Raw genomic sequence first — 14,467 nt, forward strand, 5'->3', positions numbered from 1 at the left:
CTCTAAAAATCAATAAAAACATATCCTTGGATGAGAATTAAAAAGAAAAGTCGTACATATATACAATGGAATATTACTTAACCATTAAAAAAATGAAATCTTATCATTTGCAACAGCATGGATGGACCTAGAGGGTATTATGCTAAGTGAAATAAATCAGACCAATACCATATGATTTTACTTATATGTGGAATCTAAAAAATAAAATAAAGGAACAAACAAAACAGAACAAACTTACAGATACAGAGAAGAAACAGGGTTAATAGCTGGGGAGGGGAGTTGGGGGACTGGGTGAAAAGTGAAGGGATTTAAAAGTACAAATTGGAGCCCTGACCGGTTTGGCTCAATGGATAGAGCGTCGGCCTGCGGACTCAAGGGTCCCAGGTTCGATTCCAGCCAAGGGCATGTACCTTGGTTGTGGGCACATCCCCAGTGGAGGGTGTGCAGGAGGCAGCTGATCGATGTCTCTCTCTCATCGATGTTTCCAACTCTCTATTCCTCTCCCTCCCTCTCTGTAAAAAATCAATAAAATATATATTTTAAAAAAAAAGTACAAATTGGTAGTTACAAAATAGTCACAGGGGTGTAAAGCATAGCATATGGAATATAGTCAGCAATAGTATAATAATTATGTATGGTGCCAGGTGGGTACTTGAAATATTAGGGGACCACTTTGTAAAGTACAGTGGGGCCTTGACTTACGAGTTTAATTCGTTCCGTGACGGAGCTCGTAACTCAAATTACTCGTATGTCAAATCTTAAAGTGAACGAGTGAGACACGTGATGCTGGGCTGATGTTATGGCGTTCACTGTGACGTTCGCTGCGCCAACTAGCGGTGGGGTATCTGAAGCTGGCTCGTAACCCGAATTTTAGCTCGCAACTCAAAGCAAAAAATCGGCCGAGAGACGGCTCGTATCTCGAAAAACTTGTTAGTCGGGACACTCGTAAGTCAAGGCCCCACCGTATGTGGTTGTCTAATCACTATGCTGTACACCTGAAACTAATACAAAATAATATTGAATGTAAACTGCAATTGAAAAGAAAAAAGACTACTATAGCAAACTATAATTTCCATGAGCCAAACATAGACCTTAGATGGGAAAATATTCAGGTGCTTTGGGCTACCTGTAATGTTTGTTTCTTTCCTTTTAGGGTACACCAATAAAGTTTGACAACAACTCGGGTCAATCTGCCATCAAACACAATGTCAAATCCTTAATCACAGGACCTAGCAAACTAACTCGTGGAATGCCTCCACTGGAAATTGTGCCAGAGAACATAAAAGTGATAGAACGGGGAAAATACGAGGATGTGAAAGCGGGCGAGCAAGTGCGTTCCCGGCATACATCCGTGGTAAGCTCTGGCACCTCAGTTCTTAGGTCAACACTTCATGAAGCTCCCAAAGCACAGATGAGTCCGGGGATTTATGACGACTCCAGTGCACGGCGGACACCTGTGAGTTATCAGAACACCATGTCCAGAGGCTCACCCATGATGAATAGAACTTCTGATGGTATGCTATTCTTGTGTCCTTGTCTGATCATTTTTATTGCGCTTTTTCACATCTGGCTAGTAGTAAATGTGAAATTGTTAGCTTTACGTTGTCACAGGATCTTTAGATTGTGCTTGATGCTAGGGCTATGGAGGGCTACCAGATTAAAAGTAGACATAATTGTGGGTACGATACCCAATATTTTAATCAAGTGCAGAGTGTGATGGAGTCCAAAAATGCTGTAGAATAAGGATAGTCTTAAGAGTGTCCTCTCCACCCCCTCCAGCTAATCCTAGTTTTTCTGGAAGTCAGTTTTGACAGTTGTTTCTTCAGCAGCAATCAGTATGGTAGGTGAAAGTTCAGGCTGGGAAGCAAGACTGTTCAGGCTTGAACTAAGGTTGTTCTTACTGCATGAACTTGGACAAATTACTTTTTCTGTGCCTGTGTTTCCTCATCCATACAATGGTAACATAGTATTAAGATCTGCCTCACTGGATTGTTTTGTAGATAAAATTAGATCGTATGTTTAAAGAATTTTAAAAGAATAGTGCTGGGCATGTTTGAAGGACTCAGTAAATGTGAACTATTGTTCTCGTTACTGGTGGGTACATCAGTAAGGTAAGAGAGACATTGATTTTTGTCAGGTGCTCCCTAAAACAATCTGACACCTTCTTAAAAGTGTTTCCACTTATTTTAAATTGTATTGAAGTGCATATTAATTGAGGGCTCATGTGAGGGCTGAAGGTCCTGGGCTGGACACTGTGGGAGTTGTGAAGAAGTGTGTTTTAGGCGTTGGGAGAGGTGTGGTAGTAGCATGGAGGGAGGAGAGAGGGAAGTGCCTGCTTGAGTGGGGTGGTGAGTCCAAAACCTTTTAGCTGTAGTTTTGAAGAAGAATTGCCTTGAGGAGGGAAAATGCACTTTATATTTGAGCAAGTTGAGGCTTGGAAGGGAATGTAATGAACCAGAGTATGTTTCTTGGTTCTGACCAGATTTGTTTGATCATGGTCAAGTTGATATTATCAAAGTAATAATTAGATGGTGCCGATGGTTGCATAACGTTGTGAGTATATTAATGCCACTGAACTGCCCCTTTAAAATGGCTAAAATGATAAAATTTATTTTCTGTGTGTGTTTTTTGGGTATTCTGAGACCCAGTTTCCAACATGGTGTGTGTGTGTGGAGGGGGTCTCCACACCAACAAGCAACTCTCAGACATCAGCAGGGTATCCAAGAATTCAACTCCGTTCCAACACTATGTACCCAGAGATAGCATCAGATTCCACAGGCTAAGGGTTCAGCCTACAAGATCCCTTCCCTCCTTCCTCCTTTCCCACCCACTTCTGCTTCTGATCAACTGGCTGCAGATGGAGGTTCCAAGGACACCCTCCAACGCAGGATGCCAATCGCTAGTCCAGATTGTTACCTGTACTTTTGACTGACTGGCAATAAATCAGAGGTTCCCACAGCCCCCTTCTTGGGTTCAGTTAATTTCTAAAACTCACAGAAGTCAGAGAAACATTTTAGGCACCAGACCACCAAATGGAAGAGATGTATAGGCAAAGTATATGATGAGTGTGGCGCTTCCATGCCTCTCCCAGCACCTCCATTGCCCACCAACCTGGAAGCTTTCTGAAGGCAGTCCTTTAGCTTTTTTATGAACGCTTTATTCTGTAGGCACGATTGATTAAATCACTGGCCATTGACAATTGGATTTACCCTTCAGCCTCCCTGGAGGTCAGGGAGTAGGGCTGAAAGTTTCAACTCTCCAATCACCTGATTGGTTCTCCTGCCAGTCATCCCCTTCTCCTGGGTGCTTTGAAGTCACCACCTCATAACATAACAAGACACCTTTGTCCCTCTAATACTTAGGAAATTCGAAGGGTTTGGGAGCTATGAATTAAGAACTATGTATGAAGACCACATATATATTTCTTATAAATCACCTATCACAGTGTTTTGCTATGTTATTAAAACAATTGAGGGTGATGGCCAATAAGTGTTTGCATATAATAAGCATTGATGGGATCCTCTAACCTCTCTGAATAACATTTCTACAAGAAGAGGCTAGAGTAGGGGGGTGATGGAGGTTGGTGTGGTAATGAGAAAGTCTTTTGCAAGTACAGAGCAAAGAAAAATAGTACAGTGGTTCCCGCTTACCTGCAAGGAATATGTTCCAAAACCCCAGTGGATGCCTGAAACCAAGGCTCGTACCTCTGTACTGTATATAGAGGTTTTCCCTAGACCAGTGGTCGGCAAACTGCGGCTCAGCAAACCGTGGCTCGCGAGCCACATGCGGCTCTTTGGCCCCTTGAGTGTGGCTCTTCCACAACATACCGGCTCTTCCACAAAATACCGACTTCTGTGCATGGGCCACAAAGTTTCAATCACACTGTACAGCGCACCCCCACATGGTATTTTGTGAACTGCAAACCTCAAAATCTTCTGCTAGTTCTTCACATTTACATATTTTGCGAGATTGAATGTTGCATGTTTAGTGGACAGGGAAGATCAAAATTATATGACTGTAGTCTGTATTTGATTGGTTGAGAAAGTGTTAAATATCATACTCAGCAAGTTTTCTTAAGAATTTGTGATGTTGACTCTTTTTTCCAGTTACGCTTTCTTCTAGCAAATCTATCAATCATGAAAGAAAATCGACACTGACCCCTACCCAGAGGGAAAGCATACCAGCGAAGTCTCCAGTGCCTGGGGTGGACCCCGTAGTGAGCCACAGTCCTTTTGATCCCCATCATCGAGGCAGCACCACAGGAGAGGTGTATAGGAGCCATCTTCCCACACACCTGGATCCAGCCATGCCGTTTCACAGGGCTCTGGATCCTGGTAAGCACAGTGGTAGTGCTAATTTATGGAAAGAAATAATATACCTGTGTGACTTTTTAAACTTTCTGTTTATTAAAGTACAGTATGCAGACAGTTGCACATATCATTAGCTTACAGCTCAGTGAATTTTCACAAGCTGTACCACCCCCATGTTATCAGCATCTAAGTCAGGAAACAAAATATTACAGTACCCCTTAAAGAACTAAAAGTAATAGGTATATCAAAAGTCCTTTTATCTGATGGCATTTGTTTAAGCTGATTGAAAAAGTGGCTTAATGTATATGAAGAATTATTTTTAAATGGCACAGGCATAGCTTAAACATTTTAATTTACAACATAGACATTCATTTACCAGTGTTCTAATCTGAGGCCAGGTCTACTGATGAAACCTTACCATTGTCTTTCTTATGTAAACACTTACATTTCCAGGTTTGGTTTTTCAAGTGAGGTTAGAATTTAGTCATTCAAATCAATCTAAATACAGAACGCTTCTAGTTTTTTCCCCTGGTCTTTTAAAATTGTCTAGTCCATACTTGATTCACCTTCTGTATTGATTCTTCCCAAAATAGTTAGTTTCCAGGGAAACCACTCTTTTCATTTTTCTCTCATTTATAGATTATTTCATTAAGTTACATAATTATAGTAGCAAGTATAGCTAGAAGGAACTTTTGAAAAGATCAGACTGACTGTGGGTGAATATAAATTTGGTAGGTGCGCAAGTGTCTAGGTTTTCTAGAGCAGTCTGCACTGGGCACGGTGATGCTGCGCCAGGAGCGGGGCAGCTGCTCTGCAAAGGGAAGGAGTCCCATGGGCACAGTCAGCAGGTTGGTGGAAAGTCTCAGCTGGGCCGTCTGTCCTGACCCACCTGCTGTGTGGGCTCCACCCTGTCCTCCCAGGCCCCACTCCCTCCTCCTCTTGCCTGCTCAGACTCAACTCTAATGTTTTTTCTGCTCATACCTCTTCTTGCTTGTTACATCATTCAAGTTGAAATTGGGACACAGAACATTTGTGTTTTACCTTGGTCTTTAAGGAAGCAATCTTCATTACCAGTGTGCCAAGCTTTCTAAGAGTATGTGTAGAAAATATTTTATCGGAAAGCTGTATTACTGCCATCAAAGTGTTCACTGAGAACATTTCAGAGGAGTCCACTCCTAGTCCCTTAGGGACTGTCCAGAACTGAGACAGAAGTTCCCATGGAGTCCATGGACAGACTTACCTGGCTATGGAGTTCTAGATGAATGGGAAGCAAACATTCCAGAAAACCTGTCATATGTTGTTCTAGGTAGAATGAATATATATATATTCATCATAATATATAGAATATATATATATATATATATAATTAGTTTACTCAAGCTTTCAGAAAAAGTTGAATGTTTATACTTTTATTTAGTGTTTATTACAGTCCTTTATTTTATTGCACTTTGATTTGCTTGTCATTTTTTTTTTAAAAATATATTTTATTGATTTTCCACAGAGAGGAAGGGGGAGGGATAGAGAGTTACAAACATCGATGAGAGAGAAACATCGATCAGCTGCCTCCTGCACATCCCCCACTGGGGATGTGCCTGCAACCAACGTACATGCCCTTGACTGGAATTGAACCCAGGACCTCCCAGTCCCCAGGCCGATGCTTTATCCACTGAGCCAAACCGGCCAGTGCTGCTTGTCATTTTTTAGTTTTTGCTGGATTACAAATGTTTTGAGGATAGAGGTGTTACCTTTTTTTTTTTTTTTTTACCATACCTACCCCTTCCTAATATCTTGTGTCATTCTCTAGCCTAGAGTTGTCAAACTATGGCCTGGGGACAAAATTCTGATCCTGCCTGTTGGTATAAATAAAGCTTTATTAGCACATAGCCACATGCATTTGTTTCTGTTTGTGGCTTCAATGGCAGAGACCATAAGATTTTTGACATCTGCCCTTTATAGGAAAAGTTTGCTAATCTCTCCTCAAAACACATGGACTAATTAAATGTTAATGGACTAATCATTTTCACCCCCATAGAAGTAAAGTTACTGTTTGTTACAAAGTGTTTTCACACGTATCTCTATTTGGTCATATTGGACAATCAGTACTTTAAAAATAATTTTATTTTCAAACAGCTAGTAGAGACTTCAGGTGAAAATATAATAAAGGTACATGGCAAAGATTGAAACTACTTGGGAATTTTTTTAGCACCTTTTCTACTGGTAAAAGGTTAATAATCATATTTTGTCTAGTTTCTCTTTCCCCTTTTCCATTACATCTGACATTAGAATGTGTATATTAAATATTGCTGATATATATATCAAGGTCTAAAATGAATCCATCTTCCTCTCTTCAGCACCGTCCCATGCTAAATAAAAGATGCATATGTGCATTAGCGCCATAGACTGTTGTTTCCTTACTCTTTTTTGTGAATGATGTTTAGATTAAATGAAATGCCTTTCTCTCATTCTCTCAATCAGCTGCTGCTGCTTACCTGTTTCAGAGACAGCTTTCACCCACGCCAGGTTACCCAAGTCAGTACCAGCTTTATGCAATGGAGAACACAAGACAGACAATCCTAAATGACTACATCACCTCACAGCAGATGCAAGTGAACTTGCGCCCAGATGTGGCCAGAGGACTCTCCCCACGAGAGCAGCAGCTGGGTCTCCCGTACCCAGCAACAAGGGGTCTGTGTCTTCGCAGTTCAGATTTCATAGAACTTACTGTGTGTACCCATGGTGTCCTAGGTACTCAATAAAAAATTTGTTGAATAAACTATGCGAAAAGAAAAGAAAAGAAGGCATTACTTTTTCCTATAGCCTTTAGCCCTTGAAGGCAAAGTAATGTATTGAGACAGGGTATTTTGGTGAACACTAAAATAAGTAAACCAAGTCATTGTGCTAGATATTGAAGTCATTGTTTTACTAGTTTTCTGTCTCATAAGTCCATGTGGGGCAGAGTATTTCATATCCTTCTCTAGATTCAAAGAAAGTCTTACAAAGTGATGAAGTTCTTAAACATCTTTATTTGTACTGAACACAGTGTATCATTGGGTTATAGAGATAAACAACAACAACAAAGCCATGTGTAGTTCTGTATCTTTAGAATAATACTTAAGATAATTTTATTGTATTTGTCTTTTGAGCAGGAATCATTGATCTGACCAATATGCCTCCAGCAATTTTAGTGCCTCACCCAGGGGGAACAAGTACTCCTCCCATGGACAGAATCACTTATATTCCTGGTACACAGATTACGTTCCCTCCCAGGCCATACAACTCTGCTTCTATGTCTCCAGGTAAGAGTCCACACACTCACATACCTCTCTGATATGACCATGCGCTCCAGGATTAACAGCATAGCCTTTGGAGGTATTTGGGGCACTTTTCCCCCATATGGTCTGTGTTTTTCATTTAATATTTAGTAATAGTTGCTATTGCTACCTGCCTGTCACTAGGTACTCTAGAAATATCCTAAAGTAACTTGTGTTAGGCTCCATTTATCGTCTAAGAATAATAAAATGAACTTCCTACATTTTAAATATGAAACATTTTGAAAAAATTTCAGCTAAGAATTTTGAAATTGAATTGTACCTGATAGGTTAATATTTTTGTCTTTAAGTTGCAGATTTATGTGTTTTACAGGACACTCGACACACCTTGCAGCCGCTGCGAGTGCTGAAAGAGAGCGTGAAAGGGAGCGGGAGAAGGAGCGGGAACGGATCGCCGCAGCTTCCTCGGACCTCTACCTTCGGCCCAGTGAGTGGGGTGGCTCTGTCATTCTGTGGACACTCGTTTGTAATCTACTGCGACAGTGGCATTGTGTCTGACATTGTGGGGATGCTAAGGTTCTGACAAACAAGAATTACAAGAGAGAAAGTAATTACATACCTTACGGGAAGTGTACAGTTAAAAATGCTATAGAAGTTGAAATGGTGCCGAGATAAATTTTAAACGGGAAAATGAAGTTTTCATGATGAAGGTGTTTTGATTTGGCTCCTGGTGGCTACAGTTGGCCCTGAAGATATTGGCTGGGGAGCTCCTTGGAGCTGGAAGCAGCCCAAGTAAAAGGTTCATAGATATGAAGACATATGTATAGGAAGCCAAGTACAAGTGATATATAACCTCAGCAGGAACTATATTTTTAAAGTATCTGTGGTCCCACTGATGGATAACATGCAGATTTAACACAATAAAATACCATTTTTGTTCTCCATAGTTCATAGGTTGATAATGTCCTGTGTTGCAGTGTCTGAAGAAACACTGGTTCTCATACATTATAAGTGGCAGTGAGATGGGGAGAGCCTTTTCAGAGATATAAAAATTTAAATAGCAATTCCACTCCTGGGAATATAACCTATAGAAACAATCACATGAGCTGATGTGAGATCAGAAGGGATAAAATTGCCAAAAAAGCTGCCCTAGGTGCTACCTGCTATGAGAACGGGTGTATACTGAGACTGCTAGCTCTTCTGAGGACAAAGAGTAAGAAAGTCAGAGTGAGGGCTTAGAACAAGAGGTGGAAGAAAAGAAAGTGATTAGAACAGGAATTTGAGGGCTTCTGAGTAAAATAGTTTTGACCAGTCAAGAGCTAAGGTTAGGTGAACAAAAAAAGTCTCAAATATTGAAGAAGTGTAGTTTGTGGAGCTGCGCTTTTGGGAAGGTCAGTGTAGATGATTTCATGTCAAAAGAGGGCTTGCTGCTCTGTCCAGTGGCTCATTTTGTTGGAACATCGCCCTTTACACGAAAAGGTTGTGGGTTTGATCCCCAGTCGGGGCATGTACGAGAAGACAACTGATCAATGTTTCTCCCATCGATGTGTGTCTCTCTCTCCCCCCCCTCTCTCTTTAAAAAAGCAGTAAAAACATATCCTCAGGTGAGGATTAAAAAATAAAAAGAGGGTTTGCTGAGAGAAACAGGTACTTGTGGAAGGCAGGAAAGGAGGGGCAGGAAGAACTGGGTGAATGAAATTGCCTGAAACCCGGGGAGCAGCAGTATATTACTTTCATTATGATCCTTATTAAGCTGAACCGAATTTGATTTTGGAAATGAGAAACACACCAGAGTTTGAGGAAAAAGCTGAAAAACGAATGTATCTGATTTGTACTTCATTATCAGTGTTATTTTTGTTTCTCTCTGGAATCAAGATAGAAACTTGTCCCAAATGGCAAGGACAATAAATGAAAGCTGGTGCTTTTGTTTCATGTTACTAGTGTGGTTTTCTTGCATCTTTATTAAGAAACTCTTATAGAACAAATTTCTACAAAGGCCAGAAGGTGGGATATCAATTTCTTATCTCATGTTCCTTTTACCTATTTAGGAATATTATGAAATGAACAGTCCCTAAATGTTGCTGTCTCTAGCTTCTTCCTTATGACTTGCCTTTTTTGGGGGGGTTTTTTCTGCCCCCTGAAGGCGCAGAACAGCCTGGCCGACCCGGCAGTCATGGATATGTTCGCTCCCCGTCCCCTTCAGTAAGAGCTCAGGAGACCATATTGCAGCAGAGACCCAGTGTTTTCCAGGGAACCAATGGAACCAGTGTAATTACACCTTTGGATCCAAGTGCTCAGCTACGAATCATGTAAGTTTTGTTTTTTGGGTTTTTTTAATAAAAAAACAAAAAACACCACTTTCTTGCATACACACTTTTTAGTATGTGATTGCAGTAATTTTAGTACTGATTTACTACCCACTAAACATTTGTTGTTGTTGCAGTTTGTCCTTCCATCTCCCCACTGCACCCGCCCCCCCCTCCCCCACCCCCAGTACAGAGCCACCCTTCACAGCTGTGTTTGGTTTTATTTACAGGCCACTGCCTGCGGGGGGCCCTTCGCTAAGCCAAGGCCTGCCCACCTCCCGCTACAACACTGCTGCAGATGCCCTGGCTGCTCTTGTGGATGCTGCAGCTTCTGCCCCCCAGATGGATGTTTCCAAAACAAAAGAGAGTAAGCATGAAGCTGCCAGGTTAGAAGAAAATTTGAGAAGCAGGTCAGCAGCAGTTAGTGAACAGCAGCAGCTAGAGCAGAAAACCCTGGAGGTGGAGAAGAGACCTGTTCAGTGTCTGTACACTTCTTCAGCCTTTCCAAGTGGCAAGCCCCAGCCTCACTCTTCAGTAGTTTATTCTGAGGCTGGGAAAGATAAAGGGCCTCCTCCAAAATCCAGATATGAGGAAGAGCTAAGGACCCGAGGGAAGACTACCATTACTGCAGCTAACTTCATAGACGTGATCATCACCCGGCAAATTGCCTCGGACAAGGATGCGAGGGAACGTGGCTCTCAAAGCTCAGACTCTTCTAGTAGCTGTATGTATCTCCATCTGAGTTTTGCAATGTGATATCTGAGTAAAGATTACTTTATTCCTTAGGCAACGCAGAACAATATGGCATAAAGAAAATCCTGATCTTGATAGTAAATGTAATAGAAAGGTTTTGTGGGTTAGTAGTGCAATAATGTCTCTTCTGCTGTTTTTATGGTTACTTAAATGTCAGCATTTCTTATGGATACCTTTCAAGTTATCTTGCATGAGAAAATTATGCTCTTTATTAAGGTTGGAAAGTAGATAGGCCAAGGGCAGAGCTTATTGACATTTTCAGACATCTGAACGGTGATAGATGTGTCATTCAGCTCTGTGCTGCTGAGGCCTAATTCCTCAAGCAGTGCTTTCTGGGATATGGCTCAGTATTTAGGCTGATACCCCAAAGCCTCTTACAAGGGAGGCCGCCTTAGTGTTGGTCTTTGGTAGGCTGCAAGTGGATTTTGATGAAGTCTGGTCACTTTGATGTCTACTTTGTAGGTCTGTAAGAATTCACAAATCCACAGTAAAATGCTGGATAAGTTACTTTAAATTTATTTTTAACTATTGCCTAAATTCTTTATAAAATTCCTGAAGGAACAAACAGGTTTTTACACAAACATCTGCAAATATTTGAAGTAATTTAACCATATATAGCCATCTCTCTGTTGTTTTCATTAATGAAATTGAGTAGATTTGGAGATAATGGGAAAAAATAGGATTTCTGGTGCATCAGTATGCAGCGTGCAATTATTTTTACCTCCATGCCTGATTTTGATTTGTTTGGGTTAATATCTCCTCCATTCCTGCAGTTTTTGGAGAGATGGGGGCAGTTTGGTAGTTGTGTAGACAGAGACTTCCTTTGGCCTGGGATTAGGGAAATTCACACAGTAGTATTGTACGTGCTGAGGAAGCTCTGCAGTTCCACGAATAGGCCCTTTGGAGGGAAGTCCCCGCACACGTGGTGACCACCTGTGGCTTTTTGAATGCCATCACACACAGTTCTCTAATCACCGGGAACTTCTTTTCAGTACGCACAAACCAAACCTCGCTCCGGGAGTTTGACTTTCAAAAGGTCTGAAAATAGAAAGTCTGGCTTCTTTTCTGAGTGTTGGTGTTTCTGAGTGTGGTGTTTTTTGCTTTGCTTTGTTTTGTTTTTTTCTAATTAGGGAAATTACTTTCATGAAGCCCACTAGCTATTGTTATTCAGTGTAGCTTTCAGTTTTTCTGTCAGAGCCTCCCCTCTTCAGGTGAAGCACAACCTTCACCCACCCTTCAGGCTTTCAGAGCAAAATGGACACAGTTGCATTAGGTTTCTGTTGACTAGCTTGATGTGGTTAGCAGAGTTAGGATGTGGGCTCATAAACCGTGTGATATGTACCAGTGTGTATAAAAAGTCGCAAGTATAGTGATTTATTTTTGTTCCCCAAAGATAATTTTCATCCCAATTACCAGGTTCCTGTTCTCCTGAGTATCCTGGCACTTAGGCAACTGTAACTCCCACGGCCTGGCAAGGGTCGGAGGAAAGGGCTGTGCTGCAGATGAGCACTGGAGGAGCAGGCAGGGGCCTGGGAGGAGCATTCATTCCCATCTGTGTACAGTGTCCAGGGCCCATTGACTGGTCACACTTGCTGATCATTCCAAGATCATACATCCTTTGGGCCTCTGGCAGTTTTCTCAGGTTCCTTAGTACAGTATGCAGATGCCAAGAGCACTCAGAAGTCAGAAGGTTCCCAAGTAGGAGGTCACATCTGCCTCTCCCCCATTCTCAGCTCTGAGGCCATGGCAGGACTCGACAAGCTGCCTGGACCCCTACTGCATAGATGAGGAGCCACATCTCAGGGGCCCTTCTCTGGTGCGGACATGCTCCCTCTCTGCCAAGGGAGTGATTGGCCTCCCTTCACACATTCCCTACCATTTCTGTTCATCTTCACAATGTGACATGGTGCAAAAAAATTGGAGTAATTTCTGTCAACAATACTACAGTGATTTGAGAAAATAAGTATATCGTGTTACTTAATCTGTAGCTTTAAAATCATGGTAATGAAGCAGCTTTGTAACCTCAAAGTTTTTCTACAAGCTGAGCTGACTGCCCCATAGAATTAAAGTTATTGGAAACAGTGAACTGTTGAGATCTACTCTCTCATTTGTTAAATTTGTTCTAATGAGTGTTTGTTTCCTGGTGATTTTCTTTTCCAGCTCCTAGGAGAATGTCACAAATCTGTTCTTTATTCTGCCTCACCTAATGGTCTTAGAGCCCAAAATTCCTACCAAGATTAGGAACACCGAGGAAGCAATTATGATCCATTGAGCTCATTATTTTTTTATCACTAATCTGGGTGAACATTTCTGAGAATAAAAAATGAAAATATGCAAATAGATTTGAAGAACTTGGACTTCTGAAACTTTTCATAGGGTTAGTTTTAAAATAAGATTCTTTTTTTCTCTTGAAGTATCTTCTCACCGGTATGAAACACCTGGCGATGCTATTGAGGTGATAAGCCCTGCCAGCTCCCCCGCACCACCTCCAGAGAAACCACAGGCCTATCAGCCAGAGGTTGTGAAGGCAAATCAAGCAGAAAGTATGTCTTTTTTAGCCACCAGTTTATATGTTTTCATATTTGCATTTATCATTTGCTTCTAGTTGTCTGTCCAGAGCATAAGAAAAAATTTGTTTTATTGGTTTTGTTTTAGAGTAATCTACATTAATGAAAAACTATTTTAAGCTATTATTTGATAATTCATTTGCTTATTATATTTTAATGATATAGTAAATAGTTGGTATTAATTTTGTTTTGCTCACTTACGATTTCAATTTTTATTTTATATTAGTCCTTTAGATTATTTATTCAGTAAATAAATATTTTTCTTCAAAATTAAGATATGAATTTTGTTTAGAGATATGTACTACATCCCTTTAAGTGTTCCTCTGAGTTTTGTTTGATCTTTGATAAGGTGTAAGACATCTGTCTTTCCTCTATCAGCTGAAGCCAGACAGTATGAAGGACCATTACATCACTATCGACCCCAGCAGGAGTCACCGTCTCCGCAGCAGCAGCTGCCCCCCACTTCACAGGCTGAGGGGCAAGTGCCCAGGACCCACAGACTCATCACACTTGCTGATCACATCTGTGTAAGTTTTTTATTATTATTAATTTTCCTTATTTTTATCATAAAGAAGGCACATTTCACATAGAATCACAGTAATGATGTCTAGGTTTTTCACTGCTACATTTTTTTCCCAAGTACTCAGTGAATTTAATTAATTTTTTTTCTTATTCACAGCAAATTATCACACAAGATTTTGCTAGAAATCAAGTTTCCTCCCAGCCTCCCCAGCAGCCTTCCACTTCAACATTCCAAAATTCACCATCTGCTTTGGTGTCTACACCTGTGAGGACTAAAACATCAAATCATTACAGCCCAGAATCCCAGTCTCAGTCTGTCCACCACCAAAGACCAGGTTCAAGGGTCTCTCCAGAAAATCTTGTGGACAAATCCAGGGGAAGGTATGGTCTTTATTTCACAACATATGGAAATTTCCCAACAGTAAGACTACTTTAATATATCTATAAGATAGGGCATTCATTTCTTACATCTGATGTTTATTTACCTTCATTTCTTAGAAATGAGGGTTTTTTCTCTTTTACTCTTGGAATGTCCACTGATTGGGCAATTGATACTATATATTTTTAATGTGTATTCAGAAGTTGATTGCTACATTCTGTTTGTGGGTTTGCAAAGGTAGTTATGAAGAATGTGTAGTTTGGTAGTAATGTAGGGATACTTGGGATCATTTTTCTCTCTCAGTGGTTTCTATTGAGTTAGCAGCAACAGATGTTTAGGAAGCTGGCATTAAATACTGAAA

At 40.9% G+C, this 14,467-nt stretch overlaps 1 protein-coding gene across 15 annotated transcripts in view; it reads left to right on the forward strand.

Moving 5' to 3' along the window:
• The window catches only part of NCOR1 (nuclear receptor corepressor 1), a 238,392-nt gene that overhangs the window by 204,255 nt on the left and 19,670 nt on the right, over positions 1-14,467 (forward strand). For 13 of the 15 annotated variants that reach the window (XM_023764861.1, XM_023764867.1, XM_023764865.1 and 10 more), the window contains 10 exons: positions 1,154-1,514; positions 4,107-4,334; positions 6,786-6,995; positions 7,457-7,606; positions 7,953-8,066; positions 9,723-9,888; positions 10,116-10,609; positions 13,053-13,181; positions 13,584-13,732; positions 13,885-14,108. In XM_023764861.1, coding sequence (XP_023620629.1) covers positions 1,154-1,514; positions 4,107-4,334; positions 6,786-6,995; positions 7,457-7,606; positions 7,953-8,066; positions 9,723-9,888; positions 10,116-10,609; positions 13,053-13,181; positions 13,584-13,732; positions 13,885-14,108 — 2,225 coding nt within the window. The remainder of the gene's footprint in view (positions 1-1,153; positions 1,515-4,106; positions 4,335-6,785; positions 6,996-7,456; positions 7,607-7,952; positions 8,067-9,722; positions 9,889-10,115; positions 10,610-13,052; positions 13,182-13,583; positions 13,733-13,884; positions 14,109-14,467) is intronic. The other 2 variants (XM_023764870.1, XM_023764871.1) reach the window with 1 other exon arrangement.

This window comes from Myotis lucifugus, unplaced genomic scaffold (genome assembly GCF_000147115.1).
Source record: "Myotis lucifugus unplaced genomic scaffold, Myoluc2.0 scaffold_355, whole genome shotgun sequence".
Lineage (NCBI taxonomy): Eukaryota > Metazoa > Chordata > Mammalia > Chiroptera > Vespertilionidae > Myotis > Myotis lucifugus.